Here is a 19,781-nt window from a genome sequence, read left to right as displayed (position 1 = left end):
TGCCAGATGTCCTGGCACTGTTCCAATAAGGATGAGGACAGTCGTTGCACTAATCCTCAAGAACTGCACATAAAGATAATAGTGGCCAAATGGAGACGGAATGAAATTCACTCTTTCAAAAGACATCATTAAAACAAATTCTGGCAACAGATCTTTATGAGAGAAAATAATTTGTAAAAAAACAAAATGGCCAGTATCTGCTCATTTCAAGGTGTTTTACATAGAATTTTTAATCTAATGATTGTATAATTTACATCAAAAATTATTTCATAGCAAGTGAAGTTCGTGATTCTCAGGTTGTCAAACAATATTGTTACAAAAATGAGAAATGGTTCAATGAAGGTAAATCAGCTTTCTGATTTGACAGTGCTAGGATTGAAACTGGGACCTGATGCAGCTCTTTAGCAACATTTTAAACAAATGTATGTAACAGAATCTCCACCCTCACAGACACACATGTTGTGCTCTGTTACAACAGAGGAAAAAAATGCTCATTGAAGAAACCTAATTTAGCCCATACATGGCTTTGCTCTTTTAAAAGAATGTGTTTCAAGCTTGTCCCTGGTCAATTGTGTTTCAAATCCACTCCAAGCAGGAAAGACCTTGAGACTCTTATCTCCAGTAAACTATCAGAAAACTGGAAGTTGACCTGTAGTTCAAAATTGTACAGCACTATCCTTAAGGAAAAGAGCTGAGGAAAAAAATGCCCAGGCCCTATGTTCAAGCCCTATGATTATAAAAAAAAATGTGTTTCAATAAGCTAAGAAAGGGCTGGGAGGTGGTTTCGTGGTAAAGTGCTGCCTAGTATGTACAAAACTCTGGGTTCAATTCCTTGGTACAACATACACAGAAAAAGCTGGAATTGGTTCTGTGCATCTAGGGTATAGTTGCTAGCCATGAGAAAGCCCTAGGGCAGTGCCCAGGCCCTGAGTTTAATTCCCAGGACTGGCAAAAAAAGAAACAAAGGGAGAGCATTGACAACAGAAGTTGTAGACATTTAGTGAGAATGAATGCAACCCTCTCATTATCCTTACTATCTGAAAGATCCAGTTAGAAAATACAAATGCTCCTAGCCATTTAATGGACTATTCTTCTAATAAAAGCATGGAAAAAAGAAAAATACCCTAAGCTGACAAAATGTTATTCAGCACCACTAATAGAGAACATGGCAGCTTAGCAGGACAATACAATTTTGCCTGTCATGATCATATGACTGATCAGGTGTTGTTGCTCCTTTGTAAATGTCTCATTCCTCATAGGTCCCTGCTATGTTCAACATAACTTTAAAAAGCATCATTAAGCCAAATGCTGGTGCCTCACACTTGTATTCTTAGCTACATAGTTGGCTGAGATTAGAGGATCACAGTTCCAACCCAGCCTGTGCAGGAAAATACAGGAGAATCTTATCTCCAATTAACCACCACAAAATTGGAAGTGGAGCTGTGGCTTTCCAGTAGTAGAGTGCTAGCCTTGAGCACAAAACTGACAGTGCCCAGACCTTGAATTTAAGACCCAAAACTGACCCCCCAAAAGCCATCATTATCAGTTTTAACCCTTTTACTTATTTTCTATATTCCTTTATCATACAGCATTGTCTGATAGTGTGATATACTATCAAGGTAGACTTTTTAAAGTTTGTCATCATTGAATCCATGAGGGGGAAGAGGGTGACAGAGTTCAAAAATAGTAAAGAATTGATACTGATAAATGAACAGGTTAATTTGCTACCTGTGGGAATAATGTCATGGTATTATTTTTACAAATCCTGGTAAAAATGAATAAGGGAGGAAGTGAAGTCAAATATATCGTTTAATGTTTGAATAAAAGAAAGGTACACTCCAAAAGGCTAGCAATATTCTAACATTTTAGAATTGAAAGCAATGTGCAAGAGCACCTAATACAACCATTTTATAACTAAGCATTTTTCTTTACATAATTTGGAAGTATTTTTATTTTCCTCAGGTTTTGTGTCCAGACTAATTTACTGCCAAAGGAAATGAGTTCAAAAACACTTTCTTTTCATAATGACATTAAGGCATCCAAACATAACAACCACAAAATCCAAAGTGTTTTCCAGCAGTGTTAGCATTATGAATTGGAGAAGCATTACCCTAAGCACATTTTGGTATTTTAGATAACCATGAAAAATGGATAAAATATGTACAGAATCAAAATAGTAAAGTAATATGTCCCTTGTGACAGAGTTAATAAAATTATGGAAATCTTCCCTCAATTAACATGCCAATAATGTAAATCTCCTGTGTGTTTCATTCGTATATACTTGCATACATACATCCACATCAACACACACAGAACACTACAAATGAAAGCAATTGCTAGGATTTTTTAAAATAAACTTACAATTGAGAGATATGACCTTGCAATAAAAAATGAGCTCTTTTGGTATTTAAAATAACATCATTTTAACACCTCAACTGCTTGCAGGAAGCAGGGTTCTCCTGTAAGTATCACCCCTGGCAGCTGCATTTCATTTTTATTTGAAAAGACTGATCGAGTGTTTTTATAGCTCTCGATTAAGCTGTTTAAATAAAAAAAGTAAATGTTGAAAGAGGAAACCACTGTAGTTAAGCTTTATGTAAACTAGTAATGGGCAAGTCTCAGGTGGTTTGAAAGTTCAGTTTGGATAAATATCTCAATCTATTCCAAACTCTATAGCTGAAAAATTCCAGCTCCCAAAAGGTTAATAGAGCTTTAGGTTTTTCACTGAAACTGACATAGCTTTTCAAAAAATATCCACACTCAATCCCTAGCTAATAGTATAAGAAACTTTGGGGGAAGGAAGTTAACAGAGATTTTGAATTATAAAACGTCCTCAGTATTAGGCTCAATTTGAAAAATTTCTAACTCTCCAATGTTAAAACTACACTAAGAATAGGAATCCAGAAAGACTAAAGACAAGAAATTTCATGTTAGGGAAAGGCTACTTAGCAAATAAACTGTCTGGTTACCAAGGTGACAAACATTTTTAAACACCTATAAAAAATGCAAGATGCATCTTCAGTTCTTCTCTGAATTTTTTTTTCTAAAGGAGGTCTTAGTATGTAGCTAAGGCTGGTCGATACTCCTGCCTGAGGAACTGGGATTATAGGTAAGCAATGAACCAAACCTGCCTGGCTTAATTGTTATTCATCCTGCAATTCCCAACTCAAGTATCAGCCTTCTTAGAAGCCTGCCCTACATACATTATATTTCTTAGGACCACCTGCCATGGCTGTCTACTTAGTAGTTTCATATCTACCTTTTCCAGCAGAATAAAACTTCCTCATGGGTACTGTCTTTTTTGGTCATTACTGTATTTTAAGTGCCTACCATATGCCATCAATAAATAAATATTTATATTTAAAGAAAATTTCAAGAATGAAGTCTTAAAAACACCATGAGTTAATATGATTGTATATTTGGTCTTCATCCTATTTACTTGGCATCCAATTCCTAAACATTGCTGTTTCTTTACTAATCAATGTTTCTATACTATATTGAGTTTATTGATGTCTAGCAACCCCTAGGTATTTCTGGACTGTGACCAAAAATACCAAAGAAGGATGACAGGGTTGTAATTGCTCCTCCCACACCCACAGGCCTTTTGGAAGTGAGAGAGAAAGCAAAGTTAAATTGGTCACTAATCACCAAGGATTTAACCAATCATTCATATGCAATGAGACCATCATAAAACTCTCAAAAGCAGAGTTTTGAGTAGTTCTACATAGCTGAACACATGATGAAATGATCTGTTCCATTTCACAACATCTCTCTTTGAGTGCTTTAGAAAAAGGAAAGGTATACAAGTTGGTGAGTAACTGTAGCAAGTGAGACACACACAAAGACAAGGCTGTAGGAACCTGATTTATGGCTGGACATCAAGGATAACAGGTTTAAAAGGCTAGGGGGTACATGGAAATTATGGGGAATGAGGAACTCTGAGGACCACAATCTTAGATCTGAGCCTTCAACTTGTGCAATCTCATGCTGTCTTCAGAGAGATAATCTCAGAATGGAATTGAATTACAACAAACTCAGCTGGTGCCAGCTGCTACAAAATTGTGTTCTCGCTGGTAGGGAGAAATCCCCATATGGCTTAGGGTCACAGAATTCCATGAGAGCAGAGGAAAACAGGCAGCATCTCTTGCCAACTTATAGTTAATAAGATGGGGTTTATGACACAAATTTCAGAGGAGACTTGAGAAGATTGAAAGAGATTTCCGTAAGTGTTTTGTAAAACACGATAGAAATTCAGCCTGTTCTGGGTATATTACAATATGCCGAAGCACAATTGAATGTATTACTGAAGGTTAAGAAAAACCTATGCGATCTACCTGGCATATCCTAGTTGGCATCTTATTTGAAAGAGGGAACTGTTATGAGGTATTGGGATTATTAGTTGGCATATAGCAAGAATTGCTTTATCCATGTAGATACCAGGAAGTGGCTTACAAGCAGGAGAAGAACCAGAATCCTTTGCTGTCCGTAAATTCCAAGATACCAAACAGTATTTGAGCAATTAAGATCAGTATTCTGAATCATTTATCCTTATTGACTGAGTTTACATGTATTAGTGCTGATACTCTTTTTAAGACCTTCTGATTTATGCACCAGGAGCATGTCCTAGTGGCCTTCCTTAGCATGCACAAAGCCCTGGGTTCGATTCTCAGTACTACATACACAGAAAAAAATGCTGGAAGTGGTGCTTTTGCAAAAAAAATACCTTCTGACTTAGTCAGAACATGCCTAGAATCCTGGCACTTAATGAGGATAATGCAAAAGGACTGCAAATCAAGGCTAGCCTGGACTACATAGTAAGTTCCAGACAAGCCTGGGCTACATAGTAAGTAGTAAGATTCTATGTAAAAAATATTCTATGTAAAAAAATAAATTGAAAAATAAGAATAATAAAAAGTACTCAACATTAATTTATATGATGAACTTTGCATAAGTATATTTTTTACCACACTTGTACTCTCTGGTAATGCTTTGGGTATACTCTCAGTTGTATTTTCTAGCTAAGGTTTGTCAAATGCAAATGCTTTATGTTAAATATATCACATAATCCGGTTTCAGTGCTTTGCACGCCACACATATCTAGTCATTACAGGAACAAATACATAAATATTTGTGTGAGCAAACAGGAAATACAATAGAGAACAAGGTACAATCTGTATATCAATTATGTACTGATACATGAACACTGAGGCAGATATATTAGATAGCCTAATACATATGACCCATTATATGGCATTTCAGTCTATAACCAGTTAACATGCTCTGTGACTGTCAAATAATGTGGAAACCACCAAACAAAAAACTCAAAATGTAGTAATAAAACTTGTTTGTAAGTTTTTAAAACCAATCATGTACTGCTCACATCAAATCATAATTTTTGAGTTCTACTACCCAATTCATTGTGGATGAGTTCCTGGAATGTAAAATTTATACTTATTCTACAGTCCTGAAACTCAAAGATAGGAATCCATACATTAGGCTAGCACTTTGTTGCATACCCAGCCCCAAATACTTTTAAATATTAATTTTATATGGACGTTTCAAAAAGAGTATTACTGCATTTAAATAAACAAATTAATTTCAACCTCAATTAGAATCACATTTTAGATTCCATATGAGGATATACACCAAAATAGTTACTCACTGTGACCTTGAAATAAACCAGATAAACTCACCTGTAATACAAGAAGCACAGCTGCATGGAAAGCATAAGGAGTACAGAGGATGATCAGCACATATTCAACACAGTAAATTCCTTGCATGTAGAGAGTATTCAGTAAGAATTAGGTGTTATCTCCATGAAGCAACTATGAGGTTCAATGCTCCCGGTTTTGTTAATGGAATGTCAAACGAACAGATACTACATTCTTAGTCTCATATTTCTCAAATGTTTGCTGTGAACTGAATAAACTCATTTAGAGTTCAGAGATTATTTTCACTTCATTTCATTTTTTTCCTTTGCCAGTTGTGGGCATGAACTCAGGTCATGAGCACTGTCCTTGGGCTTTCTCAAGGCTAGAACTCTACCACTTGAGCCACAGGACTACTTTCAGCTTTTTTCTATGTATGTGGTACTGAGGAATCAAACCCCGATCTTTGTGCATGCTAGGAAAGCACTCTACCACTTGGCCAAACTCCCGGCCCCTGTTTTTATTTCATTTTTATGATCCTTCGCTGCTTAGTAAACACATACTAAATAAGTAGTAACAACATGCTAAGGAAGATAGTCAATTTGAAACAAAAGATAATGTGCTAGTTATTATTATTATTTAATTCAGAAGGCATTTTTATATAAACTGCACACTTTACAGTACTGAGTGGCTCAACACCAAATTTCTGACAAAATAATGAAAGGATAATATTAATTGCCAATTATAGTCAATGTTGGAATGCTGTCTTCCCTATTTCAAAAGGAAGCTGTAGAATACTGAAAATGTTGATTGCATTTTTTTAGCCTGCACTATACTCATTAAAAATTAAATTACCTTGCATTGTATGGTGAATCTCTCAATCAATATTAGCTTCCCTGTCTTCATTGAAACTCCCCTCATGTTAATTTATAGATGCCACAGAAGTTAAAATACTATCTTTTTTTTTTTCCAGGCCCGGGGCTTGTACTGGGGCCTGAGCACTGTCCTAGGGCTTTCCTCAAGGCTAGAGCTCTACCACTTGAGCCACAGCACCACTTCTGGCTTTCTTCTATGTATTTGGTACCAAGGAATTGAACCTGGATCTTCATGCATGCTAGGCAAGCACTCTACCACTAGGCCAAACTCCCAGTCCAAATATTATCTTTTATATCAAAGAAGAGTATGAGAGTATTTAAATTCTATCAGTAGTCTAACTTACCTATCTACCAATGTGAGGACAGTAATTCCCTTTAGATCAACATCTGCATCTTCCTTAAATAAATAAACATCCTGTTTTCTCCAGAAGCTTTTACTACCATATGAGAAATGTACTTTTCTCTATCAGTTTCAAGGCAAACAACAAATTTAGATGCACTTAAGAATTTACACCTGGGTGCCATTGGCTCATACTTGTAAATGTAAATATAAACTCAGATGGTTGAAATCTTTGGATCAGGATTCAAAGCCTACCTGGACAGGAAAGCCTCTGAGTTATCTCCAATTAACTACCAAAAAAGAAAAAAAAAGTTGGAAATGGAGCTGTGCCTCAAGTGCCAGAATGAAAGAGTTGGACATAAAAGCTCAGGAATAGAACCTCGGCACTGAGTTCAAGCCACAGCACTGGCACAAGCATAAAAATAATAAAGTTCCATAAAATGAACTTAAATAAAAAAAGACCATGGTTTCACTCATGAGAACATTGCATCTGGGCTGTGATGAAGAATATGCAATATCTGGGACACCATAACAAGTAATCGCTTTCTTGTGGGGAAATAATGCATTTCTCACTACTAACGCTTCAAGAAAGAATGATAAATAGTTTATTTTGGTAGTTTTTTCACTTTTCAAATCATTTATTAAGCCATGATAGGGAATATCAGCAATATCTAAGGAGGCTGAAGAAGGAGGATCATGAGTTGCAGGATAGACTGGACTACAAGATGAGACACTGTCTGAAGAAAGTTATTTTGCCCATTTTCAATTTTTTCAAGTATGATAAAAGGCATTATTGTACAATCAATTCAAAGCGAATCAAATACCTTAATGTAAGACCTGAAACACTGAAGCTGCTATATCAAATCATACAGAAAACATTAGAAGCTAAAGGCACAGGCAGTAAATTTAAAAGAGGACTCTAATAACTTGGAAAAAAAGAACAAATTGAAAAAAATGGGATTGCACTGAGCAAAAAGCCATAAGACATGGCTACAAAAGTTGGTATGGTGAGAGGGAATGCAGTGGGTAGAGAAAGGAAGAAAAGAAAAGGTCATAGGGCAGAATTTTATAGAAATGTACTATATATATATATATATATATGAAAATAACATAAGCCTCCAAAACCTATTAAATGGGAGGAAAGAAGAGGAAGGTAGGAAGGAGCAGTATAGGTAAGGTGAATTGGATGAAAGTATTATGTGTACATATTGCACTTATTACCATGCTAATAAAGATGTTTAAAAGGCATGTACTTAATAGTAATAGCAACAAGTAAAGTACATTAAGTATCTATATTTCTCTTTTAATAAAGGGAAATTATTATATCTTTGTTAAGTTCAGAAAGACCAAGCTATAGTTCACGCCTGCTGAAGCGCAGTCAAAACAGCTTTATATTCATAAGGCTTAAGAAATACCCTGTATATTTGTAAGAATACAAAAGTTTGGAAATATACATATATAATAAAATAAGTAGTGTGTGTATGTATATATATGTATATGTAAAATAAAATGATCAGAGCATTTCTCAATGGTATAACAAATGAGGTAGCATTTTTTTTTAGTTTCTTAGGCTCATGCTAAACATTCTAGGTATTAGTGCTTAAATAGATTTGTGGGTAACAAACTTTTGAGTGCTTTATATGACATAAAAATGACAACACATACTTATTTGATGAAAAATAGGAGGGTAAAATTTTCACCTGTGTACTGTGCCACACAGACACACACAGACACACACTCATGCATGCGTGCACATCTCACACACACACGCACATCTGTATCCTGGGTCTAGAACTCAGGGACTCACACTGTTATTTTGTTTTTTTGCTTAAGGAAAGCTGAGAGTGTTACTTGAACCTCATCTTCACTTCAATTTTTATCTCAGTTACTCATACCTTTCTTTATTCAGACATTACCAGATAAGTATGTTCAATTCTCACTGATGACTTTTGTAAAGCTGGTCTATAACTCTCCTTTCAGTTTTCATTGATTTTTCATTTTCACCATTAGTGAGTCTCTTAACCTTAAAAGAATAGCTAAGCTCATTATTAGTCTAAATGTATGTCCTATAATAGATATGTTTGTGTGTGTGTGCGTGTGTGTGCGTGTGTGTGTATGTGTGTGTATGTATGCATGCATATATCTTGCCATCATCAAATTTTAATTGGGTAATTTTCAGTAATGATAGCCTTCTGTTCTTTCCATTTCTAAATTCACTAATGACTTAGAATAACACATTAAGTTATCACTCTTTCTAGGGCCTGGATGCATGGCCCAGTACTAGACTGCTTGCCTAGCATGCACAAAGCCACGGGTTTGATTCTTTGGTATAATATACACAGAAAAAAGCCAGAAGTTGTACTGTGGTTCAAGTTGTAGGGTGCCAGATCTGAGAAAAAAAAAAGGATAGTGCATATGCCCTGATTTCAAACACCAGGACTGGAAAAAAAAGATAGCCTCATTACATGACTAAATATAATCTCTCACAATAGGACATTAATTAGAAGTTAAACTAACATTGTTTTTATCACTTATAACTATTCATATTAGTTTTTACTTTTTCTATCAAAATAAAATACACATAGATCACTCTGCTTAAAGTATGCTCTTATAGATGTCAAAATGGCTTTATCCACACTTTACATATAGACATGCTATATGTTGTTTAGCATATATGCATGTACATCTAAAGCAACTACATTGCATGATACATTTTTTACAATCTTCTATTTGTATTAGTTCTATTCAAGATGAATAAATCCCATAGGAAGAATTTTAATCTTTAAATCTTAAGCATCTAGTTAGAAAGATGGGAATTTGTCAGGTTGAAGGCACATTTACTCTTTCAGACAAATTAAGCCCCACTTTATGTTCTGAAAAAAATATGAAAAAATGATTTCCCAGATGAGTCTCCTGTGGCCTAAAAAAGTTTATACACCCTTTATCTAAGGAATATATTCTCTTCTCACCATTAGCATCATGCATCAAATGTCTATCAATTCCCCGAACCATGTTTGAAAAATATGGCTCATAGCTTCTGTAATTTCAGCCTGAATTTCAAACAAGACTCTTCGAATAGGAAAGTTTTATACTTACAAATCTTAAAAACCTATGATCCATCCCGACAGTTTCTTAGAATATCATTTCTACCAAAACACATGAATGAGATAATTTTCAACACTGCAATTAACATCAAACCATTAATAAGGACTCACATTTGACACATGGTGGATTCCTTACTTTTGGCAAAACACTTTCATAATAGCCTAATGTGCTAATGTTTTCTATTTGCTTGCCAGAGTGCTGAACTTGAGACCATGAACTATTTAAATGAACATTTATTAAGCCCCTGACTTTCTACTAAGTATTGTTCTTGGTTTCTGGGAATACTCATTTCAGAGAAAGAATCTCTTAGCTCAGAAGACTTTATAATCCATACACAAAACCGTCATGCACATGAACAGAGCATAGGCCAATGTGCAAGTGTGATAATCAAAGGATTAAAACGTTATGAGAACACAGGGGAAGGGAAAATTAATTTTGATTGCTATGATTAGGGAAGGCTTTCTAAAGGAGATTGTGTGAGCAACTAACGTTAAAATTACTTTACAGTCTTTTCAATAGAATTATTTTTCCCAATTGAGGGGATGTGGAAAGAAGCAATAAAATAGCTTCACAATGAATAAATATCGAATTCATCTCAGATGTTCAAACTTATCTGAACTAGAAGACAGCAGATATAGGCACATCATGTCTAGGACAACAAGGTATCTGTTCCAAAAAACCAAAATTTCGATATGACTGTAGGAACTATCTCAAACACATGGTTCATACTAGCCTTCTCATATTTAACATGTAGTTAATAACAGTAGCTACCCATGTTGGATAGCTTCAGGGAGAGCTCGATATAGAAGGAAATATGTAGATATATATGGAAACATGCTTCACTTCCTTAATGTGCAAATATTAAATGTGAAATGCTCTAAAGTCTAAAATGGTGTGAGTTTCAGATATGAGGCCATAGTCCAAACTTCCATGCCTGATCTCATATGATGGATATGCTACAGCCAAAATACAGATGTTAGGTCTTCCCAAGAGAAATGGCCCATTCCCTTTTGTTCTTGCCCCCTAGCATATGAATCTCCACAAACAGCACCATTAACCCATGTAATTGGAACACCTGGGGACACTGGGTGGTCCCGTAGGGACTGAGGTCACCTCCTCTTCCTATGAGGTCACTTCCTAATCCACCCAGTCACTCTTATTTACCCAGACTCTGAGGTCATTTCCTCATCCTCACTGCCCTCCCCTATAAAATATCTCTCCACCATATGCTCTCTCTCTCTGCACACCTACATCTAATGTAGGTCTGCAGTTTGGTTCCCCTAATAAACTATTTTATGTCTGAAACACATAGAAATATCCTTTATCCGAGTCTTACAACAGAAATATTGTGTAAGACTGCCCACAGTGCTAGGCCTTAGTGGCTCACACCTATAATCCAATCTACTCAGATCTTGGGATCATCAAAGCTAGGCTGAGCAGGAAATTCTTTTTAAAATAAGGTTGTCAAAATTAGCCAATAAACAGCCAGAACTGGAAAAGTATCAACCATGAGCAGAAAAAAAGAATCCCTCCAAAAAAATGAGAGTTCCAGGCTCAGTTGCAACCACAGTACTGGAATAGGGGTGGGGAGGGAAAAAAGATTACTTTGAGGATATCAGATTTAAGTATACATAAAATATAAATGAATTTCATGTGAAGATTAGGATCCCATTCCCATGATAATACAACAATTTGAAAAAATGTAAAATATGGGCTAGGAGTGTGGCCCAGTAGTAGAGTGCTTTCCTAGGATGCACAAAGCCCTGAGTTAGATTCCAAGGTTCTACATACACAGAAAATGTTGGAAGTAATGCTGTGGCTTAAGTGGTAGAACACCAGTCTTAAGTAAAATTGCTCAATGACATTGCTTAGGCTCTGAGTTCAAGCCCCAGGATTGGCAAAAAGTAAACAGCCCAACAAACAGACATCTCTAGTCCTCAGCCTTTAAGATAAGATTAATACTGAACTGTGAATGTGTAAGTGCATGTATGTTGGGTATTTTCCTAAAGTACTGACTGGCACTTGACATTCACTGAAGGGTAAAAGGATTAAGGACGCATCTTCAAGTCTTCATTTTGACTTGGTCTCTGTCCTAGTTTACAGGATAGCCCAGTTCTGGAAAAATCCATTGGAACATTATAGGCAGACCATCCCTTATCACCCCCCCCCCACTTTTCCTTCCCAAGTCTCCAGGCTTGCTATTAGCAAAAGCCCTTCAAATTGCCTTAGCTGGAGTTTTATCCTTGCTATTTCCTGTCAGAAATTCTCTATGACCTATACTTGTCCTCCTGACCTTGATGTAGTCCAGTTGTATACAGAAATATTCTATCAGGAATTGCAATAATATCTGAATAAAATTTACCTTTGTCACCAAGTATTAAAAACAATTTGCATGAGGGGTGGGGGTAGGGAAATGGGGACCAAGACATGAGAAAGGGTATCAATGCATGTGAATTAATGCACCTTCTATCTGGTAAATATAATGTAACCCTTCTATTAATTAAAATAAAAATATATGAAAAAAAAACAATTTGCTTTTCAATATATGTGGCATCTCAAAAACTGACAATTCTTTTACATTCACTTTTTAATCCCTTACTCCTTCACACAATCAGGCACATAAAAGAAATTCTGGCTTTGATCTTCATAATTCTCTGATAATAAGGTCAGTGGATCAAAGAGGATGAACCTAGAGATTCAGAGGTGGTAAATTTTTCTCCAATCTAATCTGAAGTGGGGGAGGAGGTGGGAACAAGATTTGTTACTTTTTTTTTCTATTTTCTATGTCATTCACTTTATAAATGATTATCAGTACACTAAAAACTATTATTGGAACGTTCTGAAAGGTAATAAAAGTGTTACTCTTGGTTGAATAATAACTGAATATTTTACCTACTCTAAATCTTCTCATAATGAGAAATAGTGGAATAAAAATGAACACACTGGCAGTGCTTTGTGGATACCTTCACATCTGTTTTGGATTGTCTCTAAAGGACAAAGTGCTTCCTCTGTAACTTGACTTGTAACTACTCCAAATGACTCTCCCTCACGCAACTAGGAAATCCCAGGTGTTGATAGTTAGTTGACAGGGCGTTAATGCCATTAACATTCTGTCAGCTCTTCCTGTCAACCATTAACAGTACTCCTGCTGCTCAGTCACTTCCTGCTCTCCAGTTAAGAAAATGAGTTCACGAGCAGTCAATCAAAAGGATAAGCTGATTTTGGGCCACAGACAGCTAGGCCATTGACAAAATCTGTGTGAGTAAATGTGGTAAGAAATTTGTCAACAAGACATAAGCATGTAGGTCAATATTGTGATTAATGAGTTTTTTTCAGACAGTTTAAGATGCTAACGGTGGACCAGAACACATATTTAAAAGTCTAAAGAAGCCTTCATTTAAGAATAATGCTGCCAGAGAGAGGAGTGTGGTAGCAGGCAAAGAGGAGGATAGTAGAGATAGAAGGAGAACTCTTAATACAATAGCATTAATTCCATAATAAGGTACCTTTACATAGCCACAGAAAAAGGAATGTCTCTCTGAAATCATGACTGCTGTGAAGGAGGGAATCACAGAAATTACAATTCCCCAAACTCACTTTCTGAGTTCCTCTTCCTCAACTCAAGACTGCCATTTCAAGCTGAACACTTGTAGCTCAAGGCTGTACTCCAAGCTACTCAGGAATCTGAAATTTGAGGATCACAGTTTGAAGCCAACCCAGGCAAGAAAGTACGTGAGACTCTCATCTCAAATATACTTCTTAGACAAACACAAAAGTTGTGCTGTGGTAATATGGTAGACCATTAGCCTTGAGCAGAAGAAGGTCAGAGACAGTGCCCAGGCCTTGATTTCAAATGCAAGTTTGGAGAAAAGAGAGAACACATTAGAAAATATGAAAATAGTTTTCTTGAGAATCTTTATTTCTAGTCTCCCTAGTCATGTAAAACTTTGATCAAATAAGTTTACTATGCTTTCCTTTGTAAAATCTCTTTTTGGTCATCGTTTACATTAACCATGTGTTGACCTAAGAAAACATACTAAGATTTCAACCTTCAGTCACATTGTTACTTTTTTGCCAGTCCTGGGCTTGAGCTCAGGGCCTGAGCACTGTCCTTGGACTTTCTCAAGGCTAGAGCTCTACCACTTGAGCCTCAGCACCACTTCCAGCTTTTTTTCTCTGTATGTGGTACCAAACTCCTGGCACATCACATTGCTACTTTAAGGAAGGGCTGCAATACTGCCTATGTCAAGGTGACATACCAAGGTAAGTCAAGGAGACAAAAATCTTCACTCCTCACTCTTTCTTCTCTGAAGCACAGGTTTAATTAAGCTGAAAGGGCATAATCCAGATGGGATGCTGAAGCTGATCATCAATAATTGAAATAGTTGCTAAGTAAAGACTGGGTAAATTCCCAGTAACTGCAAGATTTAAGAAGAAAGCTTTAGCTGGGTTCTGGTGGCTCACCATCTAATCCTAGTTAGTCTAGAGGCTGAGATATGAGGACTCTTGAAGATAGCCCAGGCAGGAAAGTCATGAGACTTTTATTTCCAGTTATACACCAAAGCATCTGTAAGTAGAGCTATGACTCAAGAGGTATAGAGCAAGGCTTGAGCACAAAAGTTCAGGGAGAGTGCCCAGACCTGAATTCAAATCTCAGGTCCTTAAGCAAGGGAATGAATGAACCTTTTGAAACTAATTTTTGCATGTAATTCACTCATGTAATTTCATTCATTGTTAACTATAATGCCATTTTGCTATCATGAATCTTGAAATCGGTGGGGAAAGACTCTATTCCCTCTGCAGTATGTTCTTCTGAGTAAGAATTAGAACCCAAGCTATACTAGAGAGTAAAAAGTAAAATGGGTTTGCTCAAACACACACACACACACACACATACACACACACACACACACACACACACACTAGCTTTAGGAGGCTAGAAATATCTGTAGCAATTCAATTTACAAAAGAAATTTTCTTTTTATTGTGCATTTTGTTTTGTTTTTGACATTCATTTGAAAAGGGACTATCCCTTAAAACTGATTATACTTTTGGTAGCTAGGCTACAAAAAGTTGATTTAATGATATTTAAGTTTTGAGTTGATCTATATAAAATGAGTTTGTTTTAAACTGCAAGGTCAGCCCACCACTGTTTGATAAATGTGATTTTCAGTGTGCTAAATATAAAGACAGAAGCCTGGACTTAAGTGCTATGTATGTACTAGATGTTGGGAATCGTGAGGGACATACGGTAATTAACAAATAAGATGTGGTTAGAGCTGAAGGGAGTAATAAAAAGCATGTGAATATGAAACTGTCAACAGGTTGAGGTCAAGTTTATCACTGTATGAATTTTCACAGTCTGGCAAGGTGTATGATATGCTAAGTTTAGTGATGATATTATGGCAGAGGAAGGATGAACATGATAGTGCCATCAGGACATAACATGATCTCCCAATCTGGTGCCTTTTAACCTTCATGGTTACTTGCACTGTAACTGTTATGCTTTCCATTGCTACTAACACTAGCTTTGGTGCTGTTTTTAAACTCATAGGCCTGTAGGTGAAAGGCTGTTTTCAAACTCAGTGCGGATAGTGAGATTACTTTTTACATAGGGAAAGGTTCCCTTGAAGGAAAACTACTACTTCGGCTAGTATTTGGGCCTATAGTTATTCAATTTAAAGTGCACTGACACAAAGCAAAAGAATTTACTGGAAGGGGACAAAAGCACTAGAAAGGCCATCAAATACAAAGAATTTCTACTACAAATGGAAACATAATCGTAATTTTAAAACAAGATTAGGGGCACTATGATACATTTCTTTCTTCTCTTTGGGAACAGCCAGAAGAATAAAAAAATATTAAGTCATCAGAATTCACTTGTGTATAATGATTATTTACTTTTGTTGCTTTCTAGAATGTTGGAAGTTTCAAGGTATGCTAAAGGACTCTCCAAAAACAAGAATAATCTGAGCAATATTATTATTGCTATAATTCACTAATTTATACTTCTAACCAACTCAACTCAATGAAACTTAACTCTGCAATGAATGTCATGTATTTTATTTAGCTTTGTTTTTTTTTTAAAAAAACTAATATGCCCATACATTTTAATATAGTTTTGAATTCCCTTGTGGACAAACAGTCACACTTTAGTGCCACTTAAATGAAGAATAGCTGTTCATCTATACCATACAGATACAGAAGGCTCTGAATTTTCATTTTAAAGTTTATAATTACCTGCATAAAGAGAGAAATAAAAAAAGAGACCAGGCCAAGTTCATAAGGGTTTGAAATTACTTTTCTTTTGCTAAATGAGCAAGAATCAGTGTTGCAAGCTGTTGTATGGCCATAAGCCTAGGGTTGAAGAAAGTGTTGAAAAGAACAAGAGGAAAAGAAATTGAATTTAAAAATGTGAGGTATGAACTCAAACCAAAAGGGAAAAACAAGAAAAAGTTTATGCGTGCAGCCACAGGACAGTTGGATTAAAAAAATCCACTGAACAATAAAATGAAATGTTAACATTTAGGAACCCAATATGGTTAGTCATTTAACAGAAAAATATTTGAGGATTCTTTGCTGCAAATCACTCATAAACTTATGCTTCCAATATTTTTATTTATTTTTTGCAAGTCCCGGGGCTTGAACTCAGGGCCTGAGCACTGTCCTTGGGCTTTTTCTTCAAGGCTAGCACTCTGCCACCTGCATTTCTGGCTTTTTCTATGTATGTGGTACTGAGGAATCAAACCGGGGTCTTTGTGCATGCTAGGCAAGCATTCTAAGCCAAACTCCTGACCCATCACATTTTTACTTTAAGGAAGGGCTGCAATACTGCCTATGATGTCAATGTGACATACAAAGTTAAACTCCCGGCCCCAAGTATTTCTGTTTTTGAAAGTACTATCACTGAAGGACCACAGAAAAATGAAGTACTAACTCATGAACAAATAACTATTTTTAAATAAATCTAAGTAGCTGCTCTTAAGTAATTTTCAGATTAAGTATCTCAGCTGCCCACTTCAGCAGAAAGAAGTGGAATCGAGAAGAAATAGGCATTGAGTTTAACCCTGAAACAAGATTACTCCCCTATAGTTGAAGAAATTTACTTATTATTAGATTAAGAATTTACAGTATTTATTCCCTCTAGAGATATAGAATTGTGAATCAATCTGTAGTTCAAGATAGTTATTAAAACCCAGCCAAGGAAGATATGGCTTTAACTTTTGAAAATCAAACTAGGAAAAACAAATTTCAGCTCTAATGTTGTTTATCTTTAGATACCAGCTTTAACATTAAGTAATTCAATTTTTCAAGATATCCTTTCATAAACTTTTGTAATTTAGAGGAGGATATGGTATGTAAATGAGGATTTCAAAAGATTTTGCTGGGAATGATTAATGTTACGTATCATTATGACTGGTTTTTTAGTGCTCCCTATTGGTCAATTTATCTGACCATCTATCCATGTATCCATTTATTCTTCCCAATCCTCCTATTGTCCTACAAAATGCCCTAATAAAATGCACATGTACACATCAAAAGAGGAGAGAAAAATCTCAGGAAAAAAAAACCTTCTAATCTGATCATCTTCTTAAAGCACTTGGTTATATAAAAGGACTCTTTTGTAGTCTTTTAAGTTTAAATAAGCTTCCCAAGACTTACCTTGCATATCATGTGGACTTTCCTGTGAAATTCTTTTTGAGAAACAGCAGTTATTCTCATCTAATTGTTCCTTTGCCTGCTCTACCTGTTTTAAAACAACATGCAAAAGAATGGAATGTTCTAATATAAAAAAACAACGTACACAAATTTACTGAGACAGAGATTCAGACTAGTTAGTTATCCACCACTTATTATAGACTAATAGAGCTAGATGATCTTTACAATAGATGAAAAGTAGACAGACAGAGACACGGGGACTAACAACAACTACAACAACAACAACAATAACAAAAAACACTTCAATAAATAAAGGATATCTTCATCTTTTCCACAAACTTATCATGTGGACTCTCTGGTTCTGGAAATCTCTTAATGTCTCCTTCCAGATGGGCAATTTGTTCTCCCATTGCTGTCAGACTGCTCTTGAGAATCTGGGCTGAAACTGAAGAAAAATACACAAAATATTTAGAACACTTTATCACATATTGTACAACAAAACTGAGAATAGTATACATAACTCTCTGTGTGTGTGTGTGTGTGTGTGTGTGTGTATTTAACATGGACAATGTTTCCATGAGTCTTCACATTTTTTCTGAATCACTGCTAATAAAAATTCACTGCTAATGAAAATGTATAATATAATATACCAAACATCAAGTTTAATACAGGAACATCACCATTTTATTCAGCTATTAGTTCAGATGAACCTATTTCCATTTCAATTTATGTATGGAGTTCCTAATATTTCATTCTTTAAACTCAAATTTCAAGATTAAAGAGAAATGAATGTTCAAAGAGACTCTATCATATTAATGCATGTTCTTGGCTCTATAAATGATTTAAGGTTAAATATAGGAAAGGATCAAATATTTTCCTTTTTCATAAAATATCAGGATTTTAATAAATGAACACCTATGGCAAAAAGTTACCACCATTAGTAGCTTCCGTTCTCGAAAAAGATATGAAAAATCACTGTCTATAGAAAGAATTTAGACCAGACTTGAGATGAACATGTATGTACATACACACCCACAAAGCTTCAGTGTGCCCTCAAACACTATCATTACTTGCTTTAATTACTCCTAACACTCTCTGCACTGTTCTTTTTCTCTCAGTGACAGCTAATAATTTTTAGTGTTGTATTCAAGCTGGTCTTAAATACATGCATACTTTCCAGATCTCTCATACTGTCTTCTTTTTAAAAGAGGTACTTTTAAAAGATTTATAACTATTTTATACATACTTTATTACTGAATGACTGCCAGTTGTGTCCCAAGACATATCTATCAATAACATGGGGCAGGTTTTAATTGAAGACACAAGTTGATAGGCAGCTAGTGAATACGCATTTTAGTCACACCTTTTAAACACTGCTCTTTTTATTAAACACAATGAAGAACAAATAGAAAAATATTACAATGATTTTTAAAAGTAATTTTTGTCTCTCCTATAGACATACCAGTATTATAATGAAAAATTAAGAGACTGACAAAAATCAACCCCCTGGCAAATTTTAGCCTTACTATTCTAATACAAATTCATCACACTGACAGGCATACTTTTATAACTCAACAAGTAGAATTCACCTTAAATATACACAGTAGTTCAAGATTGAAAATCAAATACCAACACTAAAGACTACTTTTTTCCCCTTATTAATCCGTCAGTTCAAATTGATTTGCCCAATTTAGTTCCATTTGTTTAGATTTGACAAGTTTGGAAATTATTCTTTATTCGATAGGACTAAGAGAGTTTTATCTTGCCCAAAACATGCTAATGGTTCAGTAATAACTGCTTTATTGAAAGGATGAGTTTGCTGTGGGTGAAATCATTCTGACTTTCAAAAGACAACTTAGATTCTCCATGTATAGTCTTGCTAATTTATTCTCCTTTTACACTTGTTTGACCAGAAAGCTAAAGATATGATATTGATCAGCTACTTGTGTCCTTTGGCAAGTAGGTAAGGATAGGGATGAAAAATGTAGAACTCCAAGATATAGTTGCTTAGCATAGTATTTGTGCTTAAAGAATCTAAGAAGCAACAAGGATGGAATGGATTTTTTATGATGATCCTCACAAGCAGACTCTTAACTGTGAAGTAGTGACATATCTTTTCTCTCCTTTTTTTGTGTGTGTAAGTTCTGGTGCTTC

At 35.5% G+C, this 19,781-nt stretch overlaps 1 protein-coding gene across 6 annotated transcripts in view; it reads right to left on the bottom strand.

The window, feature by feature from the left end:
- Diaph2 (diaphanous related formin 2) overlaps positions 1-19,781 on the bottom strand; it is an 809,447-nt gene that overhangs the window by 319,744 nt on the left and 469,922 nt on the right. For all 6 annotated transcript variants that reach the window (XM_090326172.1, XM_090326173.1, XM_090326169.1 and 3 more), the window contains one exon: positions 17,948-18,072. In XM_090326172.1, the coding sequence (XP_090182298.1) occupies positions 17,948-18,072 (125 nt within the window). The remainder of the gene's footprint in view (positions 1-17,947; positions 18,073-19,781) is intronic.

Source organism: Megascapheus bottae, chromosome X (assembly GCF_031878675.1).
Source record: "Megascapheus bottae isolate mThoBot1 chromosome X, mThoBot2.hap1, whole genome shotgun sequence".
Classification (NCBI taxonomy): domain Eukaryota; kingdom Metazoa; phylum Chordata; class Mammalia; order Rodentia; family Geomyidae; genus Megascapheus; species Megascapheus bottae.
Note: the sequence above shows the minus strand (reverse complement) of the source record. Positions and strands in the feature narration are given on the sequence as shown.